The sequence below is a fragment of the Molossus molossus genome, unplaced genomic scaffold (assembly GCF_014108415.1).
Source record: "Molossus molossus isolate mMolMol1 unplaced genomic scaffold, mMolMol1.p scaffold_m16_p_10, whole genome shotgun sequence".
In the NCBI taxonomy this organism is placed as follows: Eukaryota; Metazoa; Chordata; class Mammalia; order Chiroptera; family Molossidae; genus Molossus; species Molossus molossus.
The window spans coordinates 58,424,601-58,444,436 of NW_023425345.1; the positions used below are offsets into that span (position 1 = coordinate 58,424,601).

The window sequence follows — 19,836 nt, forward strand, 5'->3', positions numbered from 1 at the left end:
ACATTTTTCCATTTTTTGTTCAGACAGAGCAGGAAGGACAGAGAGAGAGAGAGAGAGAGAGAGAGAGAGAGAGAGAGAGAAACATTGACATGAAAGGGACACATTGAATGGCTGCCTCCCACACTCATGACCCAACCAGGGCCGGGGACAAACTGCAACTGAGGTACGTGCCCTTAGTGGGAACCAAACCCGGTTCTCTCTGGACCGCAGGCCGACGCTCTAACCGCTGAACCAAACCGGCCAGGGAAATATTTATTTATTTATTTTTCAATTATTTTCCCCTTGTTGACCTAGGAAACATCTAAACCTGTAGATAATGTTGATGAGTTTCTTTGAGCCAAACTAACAACAATCGCCAGAGATAAATTTCAATGGATTGAGAAAAGGCTCTGGAGAATGGCAGTTTTGTAGTTTATATTATACATTAGAATCAAAGGAGGAGACATAAGGAGGTTTATATAAAATCTACTGGTGGCAGATTAAGGAGGCTGAAGAGAGCAAAGCAGGAAATCTCTGGAGAGACACAAGCCTCTTTGCTTTTGGTGGTACAGGACTGCAAACACTTACAGTACATAGCGATGGTACGTGGGCAACAGGAATGTTCTGATGTTGTGCCTTGGGGGTCTAGACAGATTAAGCTGGCATTTCAAAGGTATGTTATCTCAGATGCTAACAGATAACAGACAGGCTCATCTGAGGTAAGGATTGACCTTTGTCAAGGAAGCTAAAGGCCTAGGGTGTGACTACCCACCATGATCTGATTTTAGTTAGGGATTTTTATGTTCAGACCATCCTGTGTGGTTACTGTAGGTGTCTGAGTGGGTAAGGCGGCCACGCAGGCCTCCCCTGAGCTTTTCAGACTTAGTGCACTCTAACCCTTAATCACTTAATCACTCTAACCCTCCCTAGAAGCTGTAATAAATGCTGCACATATGCTTTGACCCACATTCCCTTCAAGACAGGAACTGCCGGGAGGAGCAGTTAGCTGACAGGCTCCAGCACCAGCGCCTTTGTTCCCGCTGAGACAGGAGACCTTGGTCAATGTCTTCTTGAAGGAAAGATTTCAACAAGAGGTGAAGTGTAGCAAAGCAAGCCAGAATTTATTTTCTGAAGCAAAATTATGGAAAGTGAGACAAGGAAGAGCATAGAAGAAGCAACAGGAGAGTCTAGGCTGGGCTGCCTTGGCACACTGGGAAGTCAGAGGAAAGGGACTTTGGGGACAGGTTCAGGTGGTTAGTCTGGGGTGAACTGCTGCTGCCCATTGCTCCCCTGACTGCAAGCTTTGCGGGGATCCTTTGAGTTTAGGAGATGCATGCCCGTTGGGGAAGAAAGCGGGGGGGTGGGGGGGAGGTTCCTGGAAAACTTAGTTTTCTCAGGAGTTTTAAAGGCTGTGCATTTAGGGAACGTCTTAGGGGAGGATCTCAATAGAATATTCGTTAGCTTCATGGTAATGTACCAAATGAGATTTCTTCTCTTAATTTGTCTGTCCTTGGCAAATGGCACTAATTGGATTCCTGCTCTCTGTCTCGCTGAGTAGGGTGATTTAAGCTATTTACCCCCTGGTTGGGGAGGAAAAGTGCAAACCATTTGTTGTTGTGTCCTTAGTTTAGTTTATTCATATGCAAGGACATTTCATTTTTATATAATTTTTATGTGCCACAAAATATTCTGTTTTTATTTTCACAAAAACTTTTTATTTTAGAACAATTTTAGATTTACAGAAAAATTATGAAGACAGTACAGAGTTCCCATACCCCCCACACCCACTTACCCCTATTAGTAACATCTACAGTACACTTGTCACAGATAATAAATCAATATTTATACATTGTCATGAACTAAAATCCACATTTTGTTCCAATTTTCTTAGCTTTCACCTAATTCCCTTTTCATGTTCCAGGACTCCATTCAGGATATCATATTACATTTAGTTGTCCTGTGTCTAAGCTTAGACTCCTTTTGGTTTTGATGGTTTCTCAGGTTTTTCTTGTTTTGATGACCTTGACAGTTTTTAGGAATACTGGTCAATATCTTATACAATTACCCTTAATTGGGATTTGTCTTATGTTTTCTCATGATTAGACTGGGATTATATATTATTGGAAAGAATACCACAGAGGTAAAATGCCATTTTCATCATCCCACATCAAGGACACATGCTATTCCCCCTGCCTCAACACTGTTGACGCTGACTCTGATCACCTGGCTCAGGGAGCAATCGTAGGTTTCTCCACTGTAAACTTCCTCTTTTCTCCCTTCCCATACTGCATTCTCTGATACTTCCGTTTTTATGGGAGTCAACTACTAAACCTCTTGTACCTCTAATTCTGTCTTGACATTGCCATCAGAAGGTTCAGACCTGGCATGGCTTATTTTAGTAGACATCCAGAAAAACAGCTGGTAAGAAGTCATGATACCTAGCTCGGTTACCAGAACTGAACGAGTTTTCATACCTGGAAAACACTGACTAAAGAGATGGCTGGGTTCCCAGGAGAAAGCCACTAGGATGCACTTTAAAGATTTCTCTAGTACTTTGCAAAAGGGACCCATGGACATTTACTTCAATGAATATATACTTGAAAATAGGAATATCCATACAACTGAGGGGACTGTTAGACAAAGGATCTGAATCCACATCATCATGGGACCAAATCCAAGCAGGACCAGAGGGTATGAGTAAGTTACATGCGCAGACAACCTAGCCCTCCATTAACATACCACAGTTATACCAGCATCCGTTCACACCTATGACTATATTGTATCTCTATATAAAGGTAGAAAAAAGCCAAATCATGGTTTATAAATTGGTTGGCTTGACATGTGAGTCCGAGCTGAAAATGGACAACGGCTGCATTATAGATGAGCTCAGGTGTGGCCTTGAGAGAGAGCAGCGATGAGGATCTTCAAGGCAGAGCGTAGAGTGGTACACTTGGTCATGCACTTCGAATGGAAGCGTATGTGGCCTGAGATGAGAATAAATATGGACACATGGACAATAGCAAACGCCTCGCCAAAGGTTAGGAGTTTAGAAAGAAAGATCAGAAATATGATGGCCTGGGGCAGAGGCAGGTGAATGGAGATATAGGAATGCGAATGGTGTGTGGAGATTTTTCACAGGTTAACGTGCACCCGAGGCATTGAACCAAATGACTCAATTAGTTGACATTAGCCAGCCTTGTCCTTTGTCCAGCTGGAATTAGCATGATGGGTAAATGGAATTCATGAATGCCACACCGGTCCATTGGCATGGACTTTCACTTATCAGTGCTGAGCTAAGTACCTCTATATGTATAATCTACCAACAAAGGAGATGGGTGCTGAATCCCTGATGTAGCTCTATGTTTGTGGAGACAAAGGGGCAGTTAGTGGCAAGTTGAAAACATTGGGCTCCTTCCATCCTGGAAAAGCCAGTGGTACATTTTCTTTGGAAGAGACACCTATTCTAACATCCTTTCTGGGTATGGATTTGACTTTTCTTCTCTCAAAGTGTTAGCCAAAACCACCAGGTGTGGGTTTGATGAGTACCAGAGTCACAAAAATAAATGACCTCACCAGCTAGCATTCTGTCTGAAGCCTCGCTTCACAATGAAGGATTTTTCAGAAGGGAAGCCCAGACTATGAAATCCACTGGTTGTATTATACACACTATTCAGTGCAGAAACATCTGACCCAATAAAGCTTTGGAATGGTCTTTTGGAGGCACAATTAACATGCCAAATTAGAGGCAATCTTTTGTAAGGATATGTCACCAGCAGGAATATTACAGGAGACCAGGAACCAAGGTTTGGAAGCTGGAATGGCTTAAACACCACCACTGCCAATGACCCATTGTGTGACTTTGTGCTTTGCAAACTTCGTGGTTCTGTTTCCCCAAACTGGCACGTTCTTTCCAGGACACATAGAAGGGCTGTTCTAACCTATATGGTATAGCTGTATCCTTTTATTTCCTGCATTGGTTAGTGCTATGTGGGACAGACCAGCCACCAATGCTGCACTGTCCTGACTGGAATGAGTCAGAAGGTTAGTGATTATGTTTTTCTCTAATGATGAGGTCTATGAAATCTGTTTAATAAGGGGAATATCATTATTACTCTTCAGATTTTAAATATTTTTAGGAATCTTGCCCACTCATATTTCCCTCACTCAGGTGGTACTTTGAGTGCGTATGTAGTTTTAGCAATTTCTGCTTTCAGGACAAAAAATGTTGAATTTCTGGTAGGAAAGGGAGGGAGAAGGTACAGTCACAATGCCCCCACTCCACCCCATCCTACAGCTGCTGACCAACCTGTTTCCCAGCAACATTATGTTGAATGATGTAGAGGTGGTTCATGGCTATGCTAAATAGCTACAGGTCCTACCACCTCTACTGTCACCCAGCATTGATGACTCTAGTTTCCCACACTGCTATATGTTGTTATTCCTTGTGAAGATTCTGTGCTCATTCCTGCTTTTCCCCAGCCTCCCTTAGTGTAGTGTCTATTACCACACAGCGCTGTAGCTCACTGCTACGGGGGAATTGAGGAACCTGTGGCAGACTCAACAGTCTTCACATTTTTCTGGTTTTAGGGAATAGCATACTTGATCCTTGACCATTTGAATGGAGGACTCATGATAGCATGAAACATTTTGTCAATATTTATGGACTAAGTGAACTGGTTCTTTCACATTTACTCAAGCTCTTAGCTAAATCAAGACCAGGTAGAAAACCAATATGGTATCACAATATCACCTTTGTCCCATTTCTTATCCCAGAGTTTTCCCCACAGAGATTTACCCAGATTGGATATGGAGTCATTTCCAATGGCGGCCACTCTGCGTGACTACTATATTGGCAATGTAAATGGATTGATGGGTAGACAAAGTACAAACATTAGAAAATACCAAACAGGTTTTACTCACATAAAGAACACAAAAGAATGTCAGGAATAATGGCAAGAAGATCAGCAACATTCTCCAGGACCAAAAGGGTGCAAAGTTCCTGGTGCTAAACCTCACTAGCAGATGCACCGTTGCAGAGGTTGCAGTATAAATGAATGGAGTAGGAGCATATCTGTCTTCCTCTGGAGTATTCCTGCCCCTAACGTAGTAGGCACTTGCTGGATGGTATCTTACCAAGGCCAGAAGCAAGCATTTCAACAGTCTTAGAGTTTTATGATGCAGAACAGAATACGCAGCACTTCAAAGAATGGACCAAATGCTCATCTATCACTCCAGCTATCGAGGCCAGAACATCCTGGTCAAAGTACATTCCTGATTTCAGTGCCATGGAAACAGAATAAGAGTAACTTTTCCTGACATCTCCGAGATTCATGCTAATAATCCCTTAGGCTAGCTGAAGGAGTCCACCTGTGACTTGCGTGATAAAGATAAAAATTAGAATTCTAAGCACACGGGGTGTGTGCGCTGGGAGAGCTGGCGATGATATGGAGAGCACACTGGGAACAGTTTTATTGGGAAATAAAATGTAAGCAGACATTCTATTCCTTGGATCATATAATGCTATAAAGGTCATCCATAGATTTTTTAGTGCCATTATTATTCATGCTGTTTCAGAACAATACAAATTTTAATAAAAATAATTTTATAGTGAGAATATCCTGTCAATTGAATCAGTTCTAGAAATCCAACTCAGCCTGGGAACAAGAAAACTTAGTGGATAGGACATAATTAAAAAAAAAATGTATGTGTAGGTTGGAATAAAAATAGGCATCAGAGACAATAGCCTTTTACTGCTTCTTTCTGTTTGTATTTCATTCTTTCCTTCTGTGCAATATGATAACTAGCCTCAGAAGTTTACATGTTAGCACTCTAGCTGCCAAGTAGAACCTTCCTTGAAGGTCTGTCAGTATCCCCAAGCCCAAGACTCATTGGGCTGAGCCGTGGTCAGTGGTCTGCCCTCAAACTAGGCAGACGACAGCTTCCATGGTAACCGGTGGATATGGAAAGGAGATGAAACGGAAGGAGGAAAGAGAATGGGAGAATAGTTTTTAGAAAAATGAGAGCTTAAAGAAATATAATAGCATATAATGCATCCATAGTTTACACACGTCTAGTGTGGGACTTGCCTACAGCAGAATCTCTCAACCTCAGCATTGCTGACACTTTGGACCAGATGATTCTTTGTTGTGGGGGCTGTCCTGAGCATGGTGAAATGTTTGGCAGCATTCCTGGTCTCTGCTCACTAGATACCAGCAGTACTTTTCAGGTCATGACAATAAAAAATATTTCCAGATATTGCCAAATATTCGGGGGCGGGGGAGGTGGAGTAGCAAAATCACCCCCAGTTAAGAGCCACTGGCCTATAGCAATCATAACCCATAAAATTGCCTGAAGAATATGTTCAACAGTTGATTAGAACAGTAGAAGTTAGATGTACAGATACATAACAAGTTAGTCATGTGGAGACTTGAACATGGTATCAGTGTAAAGAATTTCTACTTATGCATAAGAAGGTTCAGACATTAATTTGTTCTGTCTTAAATTGATCCACTTCACAAATCCAAAGTCATTTTTTTTCATCTTAAAAATGGAAGCAATACTAACTCCACAGAGTGGTTTTGAGTATAAAATAATTATGTGAAAGCATTTTGGAAGCTATGAAGTGGTATATGAATGTAAAATAGCAATAACAATAATAAATAAAATCGCTGTAGATAACCAACAGTTTTCTCTGCCTAAGGATATTATGTTTCTTAGGAGTCTGTGGAGAAAAGAGGCTGACTTCATAGAGCTCTTGAAAACAACAAAAAAAAAGCAAATGAAAACAAATCCCAGAAACTATCAAATCTGAGAGGATAGTTCGGAGGTTTTGTTTGTTTGATTTTTTACATAATTTTCATCTTGCCCCATTTAAGCACAGGTTTTTAATATAATAAAGTTCATAAACATAGAATTTATACCATTTGATGTATTTTGCCATGTTAGGTTTTTTTTTACTCAGTTCATCTATTAGCATTACAAGTGGTAAGTAATTAATTTACATTACTAATTTATATGCTTTTAAAAAATAACTCCAAGTAAATAATTATTTTTTAAAATTTATTTTATCACCTAAATTCAAAAGTAGTCAGATTTCTCTATCGCAACTACGTAAACTTTTGACATTTATTAGCCCTTAGTGGCAACAAATTATATAGCCTAGTAAAGAATTACAACTATAAAATATTAAACATAAAGTAGAAATGATAAATCTGTCTCCTAATAGCATGTACAAGTAGCACTTAAACCATTCCAATCATATATAGTACAAAAATAAATAATGATATTCGATGCCTTGATATCACATGGAAAATATCACCACCACCATGATCACCATTGCTAATAACAACTATGATAGTAATGAGAAAACAACAAAACCAAAAGTTATTTATTAAATGGTTATCCTCAACTTGGAATGGTCCTACATACCTCACAGGTAAATATTAATGCTCAAGAAATTTATTAACCCGCTTTAAAAATATTTAAAACACCTTGGAGATGAAACATATTTCAAAAATGGAAAATTTCTCCTTTACCAGGATAGCATAGTGACATCTTAAGATTAATAGAATGTCAAATCCTTTTTAGCATTTCTGTCATTACATCTTTGTCTATTCTTAGTGCCCAAGGATTGTCTTACCATACTTACTATAAAATACGTGTTTTCATTTGTTTGTTTTTGTTTTGTTTTTTAAATTGAAATTTGTTGAATAAGTGAAAAAAGGAGAAGGAAATAAAAGGTATTGCAATAGTGGTTCGTACATACTTTTCTTGTTAAAGTTCAAGCTCTTTTTTAAAAAAAATGTTGCCTTTTTTGTATTATACTTTTGCTCTTTGGTGGTGGTAGATCCTATTCCTCGTCTTCCTCGTCCTCGTCCTCGTCCTCGTCCTCGTCCTCGTCCTCGTCCTCATCCTCATCCTCATCGTCGTCCTCGTCCTCGTCCTCGTCCTCCTCCTTGTCCTCGTCCTTATCTTCGTCTTTATCCTCATCCTCCTCTGATTCTTTTTCCTCTTTCTCTTCCTTTTCCTCTATCTCCGTTACCTCGGGGGTAAAGATCATCTGTTCTTCCAATAATATATTTGGAAAATGAGACTGTATTATCAATACAATTGTGACACATAGTATAAAACTTAGTATTCTTAAAAGGAAAGTAAATATGCAGATTGGATCACACACAAGTGGCCGGGGCACTTCCCATCTTGGATACCAAAAATGATAATCTGTAAATAAAAAAGCCATTGAGAGCTGGATTTCACATCAAGTAGTTAAATCGTTCAAGAAATAAAGGACAACGATACATACATATGGCTTGGTCACGCTCTGCATTGCCTAGGGTAAAAAAAAAAAGAAAGAAAGTCCATAAAAAATTACATAAATTTTTCCTTTTTCTAGAATATAGTATGATTTTTCCAACAACAATTACATCATTTTCCTAGTTCTCAAGCATCATGCTATTGTCTTTGATTTCTGCTCTCCTACCGGCAGACAGCCAAAAAGTCCAATATATCCTCTTTCAGTAAAAGTCAGTCTGGTCTGCTAGAGAGAGCATGAACGTATAGGAGGAGATGTCAATTCTAGCACTAATTCTGCCTCTAAACCACTGTGCATCTTACAGAAACCGTTCCACGTCTGCCTTCCCGTTTCAGCACGCTAGGATTTTACATCTCTTATTGTCATATCTCCCCACTCCATCATTGCAGATTAATCTTCTGAATCTACTCACTTTCCTTATTTTACCCTTATTTTCAAAAGCTTTCAGTTGCTCTTCATTTCCTAGGTGGCAAAGTTAACTCTATAGCCTGAAATTCACCGTTTTTGCTATATTGCCCATGATAAAGCTATCATAATGCCTTTCAGAAAATAGATTGTCTTTCCTCTGCCCGTCTGGGCAGAGAGGGTCAGATGACCTTTCCTGGAAAGGTTGCACTAGGAAAAAAAGTGAGAGGATAAATGAGTTACCACACACAGAGGGTCCGATGACAACCTGGGGCTTTGTTGTGCAATGATAAAACCCTTAGCAGTGGTCCTCAACCTTCCTAATGCTGCGACCCTTTAATACAGTTCCTCATGTTGTGGTGACCCCCAATCATAAAATTATCTTCATTGCTACTTCATAACTGTAATTTTGCTACTGTTATGTCTTAGGTGACCCCTGTGAAAGGGTCATTCGACCCTCAAAGGGATCGCGACCCACAGTTTGAGAACTACTGCCTTAGGGGAAAATTTAGAAATCACTCTTCTGGCACTTTGGAGAACTCATCTTGTACTGGGTTTTTAAAGTTATTTCATTCAGCCTTTTGTGCTTGGCCATATTTATTACTATGTATTTTTTGTAATGATTTCTATTTTAAAGCTCCTTTGAAAAAGTATTTTACCTTGTAGTCTATATATATATTCTCAACTTCATTCTGTGCGTTTCTTTTTTTTTTAATCTGTCTCAATTTCTCATCACTAATTTTTATTGATTACATTCTTCTTTTACTTTTGCACTTGATTAAATATTTCAATATATTTATAGTTACACCTCTCATTTCTTTTAATTTTTTCCATCAACATTTATTCCCACATACCTCTTCTATCTCTACCCACCTCCCCCAAAACCTTGCAGTCACAGTTGTCCCTGTCCATGAGTTCTCTCTCTCTCTTTTTTCTCAATCCCTCTACTCCCTCACAAACAACCCCCCCCCCCCACACACACACACTTCCTCCCCAGAGCTGTTGGCCTGCTCTCTGTCTATGGGTCTGTCTCTATTTTGCTTGTTATTCAGTTTGTTTACTAAATTCCCCATGAGTGAAATCATATGGAACTTGTCTTTTTTTGACTGGCTTATTTCACTTAGCATAATGTTCTCCAGGAGGTCCATCCACACTGTCACAAAAGGTAACATTTTCTTTCTTTTTAGAGTTGAGTAGTATTCCACTGCATCAGTGTACCATACACGTGGGCTGCGTCCAAGTCTTGGCTATTGTAAATAGCGCTGCAACGAACATATATTTTTTTCTAATTAGTGTTTCAGGTTTCTTTGGATAAATTCTCAGAAGTGGAATTGCTAGGTCATAAGGTAGTTCCATTTTTTAATTTTTGAAGTAACTTCATACTCCTTTTCAGTGGCACCAATCTGCATTTCCACCAACAGTGCACAAGGGTACCCTCTTCTTCATAACTTCACCAACACCTGTTCGTTGATTTATTGATGATAGCCATTCTGACAGTTGTGAGGTAATATCTCATTGTGGCTTAATTTGCATTTCTCTGATGATTAGTGATGTTGAGCATCTTTTCATATGTCTATTGACCATCTGTATGTCCTCTTTGGAGAGGTGTTGATTCAGGTCTTTTGCCCTTTTTTAAATTGGATTGTTGGTTTTTTTGGTGTTGAGTTTTATAAATTCTTGATAAATTTTGGATGTTAACCCCTTATCAGATATATCGGTAAATATGTTCTCCCATTCAATGGGTTGTCAGTTCATTTAGCTAATGGTTTCCTTTGCTGTGCAAAAACTTTTTAGTTTGATGCAGTCCCATTTATTTTTTTTCTTTTGTTGCCTTGCCCAAAGAGATATGTCCAAAAAGATATTGCTGCGAGAAATGTCCAAAATTTTACTGCCTATGTATTCTCTAGGATTTTTATGGTTTTGAGTCTAACATTTAAGTCTTTAATACATTTTGATTTTATTCTTTTATTTTTGTTTTATCCTTAACTGAGGATATTTTTTTTGTTTTTTGTTCAGATAGAGTGGGAAGAAGAGAGAGGAAGAGACAGAGAGAGAAACATCGATGTGAAAGGGACACATCAAGTGGTTGCCACCCACATGACCCAACCAGGACGGGGAACAGACTGCAACCCATCCACTTGCCCTTAGCGGGAACCGAACCCGGGTCTCTCCAGACCTCAGGTCAATGCTCTAACCGCTGAGCCAAACTCGGCCAGGGCTTGAGTTTATTCTTGTGTGTAGTGTAAGAAGGTGGTCTAGTTTTATTTATTTTTCTCATGTACCTATCTAACCTTCTTAACACCATTTATTGAACAGCCTATCTTTAGTCCATTGTGTTTTTGCCTCCTTTTTTAAACATTAATTGACTATAAAAGCATGGTATTATTTCTGGGCTCTCTATTCTGTTCCATTGATTGATATGTCTGTTTTTATGCCAGTACCATGCTGTTTTGATTACTATGGCCTTGTAGTATAGTCAGATAGCATGGTTCCTCCAATTCTGTTCTTCTTTCTCAAGCTTGCTGTTGCTATTCGGGGTCTTTTGAGGTTTCATATCAGTTTTTGAAATATTTGTTATAGTTATGTGAAATATACCATTGGTATCTTGATAGGAATTGCATTGAACCTGTAGATTTCTTTGGATAGTATGGACATTTTAATGATGTTAATTCTTCCTATCCATGAAAATGGTATGTGCTTCAACTTACTTGAATCTTCTTCAATTTCTTTCTCCTGTGTCTTATAATTTTCTGATTACAGGTCAGCTTGGAAGAATCTCAAAAGAGCTTACTGAGCAAGAGAAGCCAGTTTTCAGAGGTTACAAACTATAGAATTCTCCTTATAGGACATTCTCAAAAAGAAAAAAACTAAAAGATTGAAGAACAGCTTGGAGGTTGCCAGAATTAGGGGTGGCAGAAGTGTTTGACTAGAAAGGGATAACAGAAGAAAGTTTTTTGTTTGTTTTCAGTGTGACAGAATTTTCTGTGTTCTGATTGTAGTGTTGATAACTTGAATCTATACATATATTAGAATTTACATAACTTTAAATAAATAAATTTAAAAACAATAGTTTTATCCTTTTTATTATTTCTTTTTTTTCTTTCAGAGTTCAGCTTTTTATTGAATGTGTTACAAAAGAGATTTAGTCAAAACGACCAAAGCCCATGTCATCATCAGACTCCTCAGATTCTTCTTTCTTTGCCTCCACGTTCTTCTCCTCAGCTGGGGCAGCAGCGGTGGAGGGGGCAGGACGGCCTGCTGGGGCAGGTCTGCCAGCCCCTATGTGGCAGATAAGGCTCCCAGTGTTGACACTGGCCAGAGCCTGTGCAAATAAGCCTGGCCAGAAAGGCTCAACATTCACACCAGCTGCTTTAATGGGGCATTGATCTTATCCTCCGTCACCGTCACTCATAGTCGTGCGGGATCAGGGCTGAGTAGATGCAGAGCTCTGTGACTGAGGCCATGAAGTGATGGCTTCACCCCAACGAGGCCTCAGCTTCCTCAGAAGAACTGAGCACCCTACTGGCAGCTGGGGAAAACCTGTTTCTTACTTTAAATGCCTAGCTTCCTTGCTGAACTGTAAGTACAGAGAGGAGAGGAAGTATGTCCCTCTCCTTTTCGTTTACTCCGTCCCCCGCCTGGTACAATGTCTGGCACACAGTTACTACTAAATAAACATTTTTTACTATCTAAATAGAAAGAGTCTTTATTGGTATTTTAATGGAAAATTAAGAGAAGCTTTGTAGGAATCTACCTGTAAGATGATACTTAACCAAGTTTTTGACAGAGTAGTATTGCTGTAGATATTTATACTTCTTCACTTTCAAGCCCTGAAGAAATGGTTGCTCTCCTACTCGCCCTCTGAAACCTCTCTCAGGCCCCTAATGACCTCCATGTCGCAGTTCAATGACTGCACTAGAATACCCTCTGGTCCTTGTTTCTCTCCTGTTTCCCCCATATTCATTTTTCCCTCTAAGATTCCATTCTTGGTGTACTATTCTTGTCTGTGTGTTTGTTGTACCTAGGTGACTTCTTCCTTTTTTATATTTTTAGTTTCATTGATATGATAGTGATTCTGAAAAGCAGCCCTGATCTGTACCTTAAGCTTTCAGTCTAACTACACAGATGGTAAACAGGTATTTGAAGCTGATAATCACAACTGAACTCATCATCTATTTTCCATAGCTTCCTCTCTTCATATAATTCATATCTCAATAAGTTGCATCGTCATCTAAATCCCAAGACTGATATTTATATTAGACTCTCTCTTTTTTCATTTTCTATCAGATTTGACTCTAAGACATACGATTTTACTTCATAAATATTAATAGACTTTTCCTCATTATCTCTATTACTCATACAAATACTTCAATATGAGCCTTATCTCTCCTCTCCTCTGGACTATATATAACAAAAAAACTTTCAAATTGATTTGCTTTCCTTTGATTTCGCAATTTTTAAGAAATTTAAAAAATTTCTTAAAAGAATCCCTAGCCTACAAATGTTTCAATCAGTACAAATAGCTATTTTATTCAGTACAAATAGCTTTTGAAACATTGTAATGTAAATGCCAATCTGATACCTACCTCACCATCCTAAAGTACTTAGTATTTCCTACAAACAAGGATGTTCCTCTAGTCTATACAATCATAACACAGTCATCACAATCAAGAAATTAACATTGTTACATTACTACCAGCTAATGTTTAGACCTCATTCAGTTTTTCCCAATTATGCTAATGGTGTCCTTTATAGTAAAAGCTTCAAGTTCAGAATTATACACTACATTTCACTTTTATGTCTCTTTATTTTCTTCAGTCTGGGATGATTCTTCATCCTTCATTTGACATTCATAATCTTGAAATTTTGAAACTAATAAACCAGTTATTCTGTAGACAAATCTTCAATCTTTTTTTTTTTTAATCCTCACCTTAGGACATTTTTGTTGTTGTTCAGATAGAGTGGGATGGCAGGAGGAAGGGAGAGGGAGAAACATTGATGTGAAAGGGACACATTGAGTGGTTGCCTCCCACACAACCCAACCGGGGTTGGGGACAAAGTGCAACCGAGGTATGTGCCCTTAGCGGGAACCAAACCCGGGTCTCTCTGAACCGCAGGCCGACGCTCTAACCGCTGAGCCAAACCAGCCGGGCCAAATCTTAAATTTTTGAAACAGATTGGCAATTTAGACTTATTATATGCCTCCTTGTGTGCATCTTTGGCAGGAATACCACAGAAATGATGCTGGACTCTTCATTGCTCCCTCTCAGGTGGAGTGTAGTTTTGATGAGTTCTCTTACTGATGAGGTTCACTCTGTCACTTTCATAGGGTGGTTTCTGCCAGGCTTCTCCGTTGTGCAGTTACTCTTATCCCTTTAGTAAATAAGTATTTTTATGAAGTTATTTTGGAAATATGTAATGACACTGTTCCTCACCAAATTTTAAAGTATTCATTTATTAATTTATATCAGTATAAATCATAGTTTCTCCTGTTTTATTCAATGAGTTATAATTAAATTACTATTATCATTATTTCCATGCTCAAACTGTCACAGATTTGATTAGTGAGAACCCTTGAAGAAGGCTTCTGTGTCCTTGGGTGTCGCTTTTGTTACATGTCCCCATCACTCTTTTTTTTTTCTTTATTGATATTAAAGAGGGAGAGGAAGGAAGAGGAAGAGAGAGAGAGAAACATCAAGGAGAGAGAACATTGATTGGCCACCTCCTGCATGCCCCCCACCGGGGATTGGGCCCACAACCTGAGAATGTGACCTGACTGGGAATCGAACCAACAACCTTTTGGTGCATGGGTCAGTGCTCAACCACTGAGCCACACTGGCTGGGCCCCATCATTCTTTGAGCACATTCTTGCTTTCAGGTATAAAAAGATATTCTGGGCCTGCTGGTGTGGCTCAGTGGATTGAGCATCGTCCCATGGACTGAGAGGTCCCGGTTCCATTCCCAGTCAGGGCACATGCCTGGGTTTTGGGCTCAATCCTCAGTTGGGTTGTGCGGGAGGCAGCCAATCGATGTATTTCTTTCACGTCAATGTTTCTATCTCTCTCTCTCCCTAAAAAATCAATTAAAAAAACCATTAAAAAAAAGATATTCTGGATTTATGGTATATTTCTCCTGCCCTAGCCCTGGAATCTAACTTTCCTCCAACGAGCTCTGGTCCCTTTGAGTGCACACTGCAATTTAGAAAGCAAGATCTGTGTTCTAGTGGTGCTCATTGCTTTGGGGTGGGGGGGGGGGCACCGTTTTAAGGCTATTTCAGAGTAAGGTAATTTATGTGCAACATACATATGTAAATATTTGCAACTCATTTACATATATTTTTTGAAATCTTTAAGCTCCAATACCTAGAATTCCAATTCATCACAAGGGTCATGCTAATTTTCTTCCTTTACATATTTGTAATCCATTACCTGACAGTAAGAAAACTGCCTCCTTTTATCCTTCATCTATTTACTTATTTGCTCAGCACCCCAGTATGCTTCCAATCTGTCATCACTGCCTGTACGCTCTCCCTCGCATGGGTGCCCTCCTCCTCCTGCTTGGGCTTTGACTCTCCACACCAGGCTGGGGTCGTCCTCAGATTCAGCAAATTAAAATACAAATGCCTTGCTAAATTTGAATTTCAGAGAACGATACGTTTTTAGGGATATATTTATAGTAAAAGTATTTTTCACTTATCTGAAATTCAATTTAACTGGGCATCCTGTATTTAATCTGGCAGCCTATAATCTGACCCTTCACTTGGACGCCCTCCTATCCCGCTCAGGCTTTGAAACCAGCTTTGAACTTCTCCAATGTGCGGATGTGCTCCTTACCCCACTAGGGCTCTGACCCCTCTGATGCCAGGCCACCTATCCCACATTAAAACCTTCCTCACTTAGTTTGGACTCTGACATCTCCTGCAAAATAGATTCACCTTCACCTGCTTAGGTTTTAATACCTCTTGCCAGGCCACCCCATGTGTATCTTCTCTTCATTCTTCTTGGGCTCCAACAACCAGGCCAGACCATCCCTCCTTGGATGCCTTCCTAACCTGTTCTGACTCTGATATTCCACGCCAGACTTCTCCCTCCCACCCCATGTGGATTCTGTCCTCACCTTCCTCGGGCTTATATACCACATACTGACCCACCCCTGCACGGATATTCCTTCATCACGATCTGGCTTTGATATACCAACCCTGATGTCATGCAGGGTCACTGATTCACTCTGTGAGGGCCCTAACTTCCTATAAAAGACCATATTTCCATGTGGACACCATCCTCATCCTGCTTAGGTTGTCTCCTGATGTCCACTGTACAGGTCCCTTGTCATCCTGCTTAGACTCATCTGGCTACCCTCTGTGTGGATGCCTACGTCATCCTGACCTACCTAATGGTCTTAGGACTCAATGTTTTGGGAAAAGAAAGAAAAGGGGAAGAGGAAGAGCAAGACTTTGCACCTTGATTCAGGTGAACCAAGGGCAGAAATATTAGGGTGGATTCACCCCAGAAGTGGCATTACGATGAAATTGTCCACTAGTTTCTTTGACACAAAAGCATAATATGCCCCTACTGTCTGAATTTATCTCCTACCACATTCCTCTAAGTATCATATATTACAAGTAATTATACTTTTGGATTCTATGGTCTAATGTTTGGGAAAACTAAAAAATAAATCAGTACAACATATTTTATACTTATAACTTTTGAATATTTTGGGGGAAAAATTTAAAAAAACCTATTAAACATTTGTTACTTTACTTCTTTTCTCTTTATAAATATTTTGGAATACCTTATCTTTTAGAGTAGTCATTTTCAAATAGGCTACTGTGCCTGGCCAGCGTGGCTCAGTGGGCTGAGCATCGTCCCTGGACTGAGAGGTCCAGGTTCGATTCCTGGTCAGGGCACATGCCCAGGTTGTGGGCTCAATCCCCCCTGTAGGGGGAGCGCAGGAGACTGCAGATTGATGTTTCTCTTTCAAATTGGTGTTTCGATCTCTCTCTCCTTTAAAAAAAAAAAATTCAACAAATAGGCTGCAGTTTCAGGAATTAATTGTGAAGCTTTTTTCAGGTATAGCTATTAGTTTCCATTTCTTTTTTCAGACATTTTGGTATGATCTTAGGGGAAGGAACAGAGGTAAGATGGGGGTTTAAGATGGGGTGCAGTTTAGGAAAATCTAAAGATGATGCAACTTCGCCCTGGCCGGTTTTGCTCAGCGGTTAGAGTATTGGCCTGCGGTCCAGAGAGACCCGGGTTCGGTTCCCGCTGAGGGCGCGTACGTTGGTTGCAGTTTGTCCCCGGCCCTGGTTGGTCATGCGGGTGGCAGCCACTCGATGTGTCCCTTTCACATCGGTGTTTCTCTCTCTCTCCCTCCCACCTGACCTGAACAAAAAATGGAAAAATATCCTCGGGTGAGGATAAAAAAAGAAGAAGAAGAAAGATGATGCAATTTCAACCCTCCTTTGATAATACCATTCTGATAAAAGGAACAGTAATAGCGTGACAATGAAAAACTGGTGTTCAACACTTCATCTTTCTTGCCTCCCTTTGCACAGTAGATTTTTCTCGTGGTAAAGTTATTTTCTTTGTCTTACTGCATAGAAAATCTGTGCATCTGTCATATCTGCTACATTGAGAACAAACTACTCCTGGTTGGTAAGGCCTTCTGCTCAGCTTTCCTCTACAAAAAAGCAGAAAACATTTAGTTAGAAAAAGTCTCAAATTTATGTCACTTAAATAATATGGTTACCAATTTTTCATTCGTTTATAAAGGTGATTTAATTAAGAAAATGGACTCAAGGAGTTACGTAAGTTGGAGGTGCAATCTTTCCTCTCTTTTTCCCCCCCGAAGTCTCTTCTGAAACTAATCCTCATGTACTTGAAACAAAATATTGTAATTTAAATATGAGTGAATTTTAAAGCTTATTTCATCTTAGTTTGTAGCAAAGATGTCCTTTGAAATGGATGTTATAGAATACTTTATAATTAAACTGCTTTCTGGTTGGCACAAATGTATAAAAAAGTTCTATGAAAATGATATATTAATATTCAAGAGTTTGAAAAATCCAGAAATGTTTATTGTCCCAAAGACCTACCTGCTTGGATTACTTTGAGGTCTACATGAAAAATACATAAATTTTGGTTGGTTTAACCTATTGTATAAAACAGAGGAGAGAGTAAGAAATTATTACATCCATTGCCCAAAGCTAAGTAAGGCCCCAAAGTAGATATGAATTGGGAAGCTTATATAATTTTCTTTTTTTATCCTCACCCAAGGACATTTTTGCATTTATCTCCAGAGAGAGCTGGAGAGAAGTGGGGAAGAGAGAGAAAGAAACATCAGTGTGAGAGAGACACTTCGAGTGGTTGCCATGCACATGACCCCAACCAGGGCCAGGGCCAATCAGCAACTGAGATACTTGCCCTTAGTGGGAACCGAACCCGGGACTCTGGTCCACAGGCCGAAGCTCTAACCACTGAACCAAACCGGCCAGGGAGGGAAGCTTATATAAAAGACGTAAGATAAGAAAGAGGAGGTAGGAAAAAAGATATTTTTGAGCAAGGGGAGGGTCATTGATACTGGTTATTTAAACAGGATTGCTTATTTACTCAATGTGTATTGGAAGCTATAAAAACAAACATTAGGCATATAAGTCCCTGGAACTTTTCTTAGACTCATATCTGGCTGTACCTTCAGTATATTGCCACCTATAGGATGTGCATCCAAGCCCTAGATAAGGACACGTTGTCTGGCTGGCCTAATGGGTAACTATACCTATGTCCAACCCAAAGTCCATTAGAAGACCATTATTCAAAATTTATAACAGAACTAGACTGGTCCAGAAAGAGAACACAATTCTTGTGGTGATGGAAACATTCATTGCTTATACTAGACCTATTTCTGCCACCACTTTGTTCATGAAGGAGGTAATTTAGCTTCATGGTTTGACAATCTAGCAATTCTAATTTGTAAGCAGATTCTTCTCTTCAAAGTTCTCCATGTGCAGACTCACCTAGTCTGTGCATTGTCCACAGAACAATGGCAAGAGAAGATCAAACAGATGTTGATCTTTCCATCTGATACAGCCAGAATAGTTACACCACATACAATAACCACTTTCACTTCCACTACTTCTGTATTATCATTGAGAAATACCACAAAGCTGGCTTCTGTTTCACATCTGAACATCTAGGTTTCAGAAGAACATTTAAAGAATCTATCCCAGGAGGCTAGAGAAAAATACAATGCAATAAACAGCAAGGAAGATTATCTTTTAGAGATCCCATCTGTCTCTTCTTCTGATACATCTAATATATTTGTCTTTGCCAAAACTCTATGACTACTTCCTAGATTTATTCAAGGTCAAGAAAGCATGAATCTGTTGTTTTCTGCCTCAAAGTATCCCCTTATGTGCAAAACTATGTTACTTTGTATCACTTTCTGTAAAACTCAGTTGGTCACATCTCCTTCACTTCCACATCTTGGAACTAAAGGACTAGGGACCATAGCTAAACCCGGCCAAAGCTCCTTCAAGGCTGATATTATTTTGTTGTACTATTCTCTAATCCTCCCCAGGATACTATCTTACTTCTGATCATGCCTTCTTACTCATTTTGGCATCTGGCTCCCAATCTCCCTTTCAGTCAAAATGGTGCCATTGTCTTATAATTTGTCCAATAACTTGGTCTCTCTGTTACTGGATGTCTTCACAAAATTTCTAAATGCTCTGAAGTTGTCATTTTGTAGCCATACTCTGGACCTTGTTATCCCCTAAAACTGCCCCACCTTTGAACTCACAAAATCATACGTTACACTCAATGATTGCATCCTCCTGTCCTTCCAGGTTGCTCACTTATTTACTTGTCCATTAATTTCACTGGTTCTGCAAGTCTATTTTTTCTCCCCATCTACCCTGCTGTCTCTTCTCTACCTACCTTAGGTCTCTGCATATTCTCATATTTGCATATTCAGCTAAAAACCTGAAACTCTCCTGCACTATTTTCCTTTACATCCACCTGATTAAACCCCAGTGTTGGAAAAAACAAAGGCATCTTACTGTGTGATTGTTCCATGTCTGCTTCAGGGCAACTGGGTGCTGCTGGAGAAAAATCATTAAACTAAGTAAAGAATCTTTCTATGGT

At 39.6% G+C, this 19,836-nt stretch overlaps 2 protein-coding genes across 2 annotated transcripts in view; both read right to left on the bottom strand.

Annotated features, from left to right (window-relative positions):
• Positions 1-7,879: 7,879 nt before the first annotated feature.
• The window catches only part of GLIPR1L2 (GLIPR1 like 2), a gene marked incomplete at its 3' end in the record, with an annotated part of 48,511 nt that continues 36,554 nt past the window's right edge, over positions 7,880-19,836 (bottom strand). Inside the window, exons 4-6 of the mRNA XM_036252568.1 lie at positions 17,289-17,374; positions 8,282-8,308; positions 7,880-8,199 (exon numbers count right to left, since the gene is read on the bottom strand). Coding sequence (XP_036108461.1) covers positions 7,880-8,199; positions 8,282-8,308; positions 17,289-17,374 — 433 coding nt within the window. The remainder of the gene's footprint in view (positions 8,200-8,281; positions 8,309-17,288; positions 17,375-19,836) is intronic.
• LOC118624374 (60S acidic ribosomal protein P1-like) lies at positions 11,838-12,159 on the bottom strand. The gene is given in 3 exon segments (XM_036252569.1): positions 11,838-12,073; positions 12,076-12,102; positions 12,105-12,159. Coding segments are annotated over 3 exon segments (318 nt in total).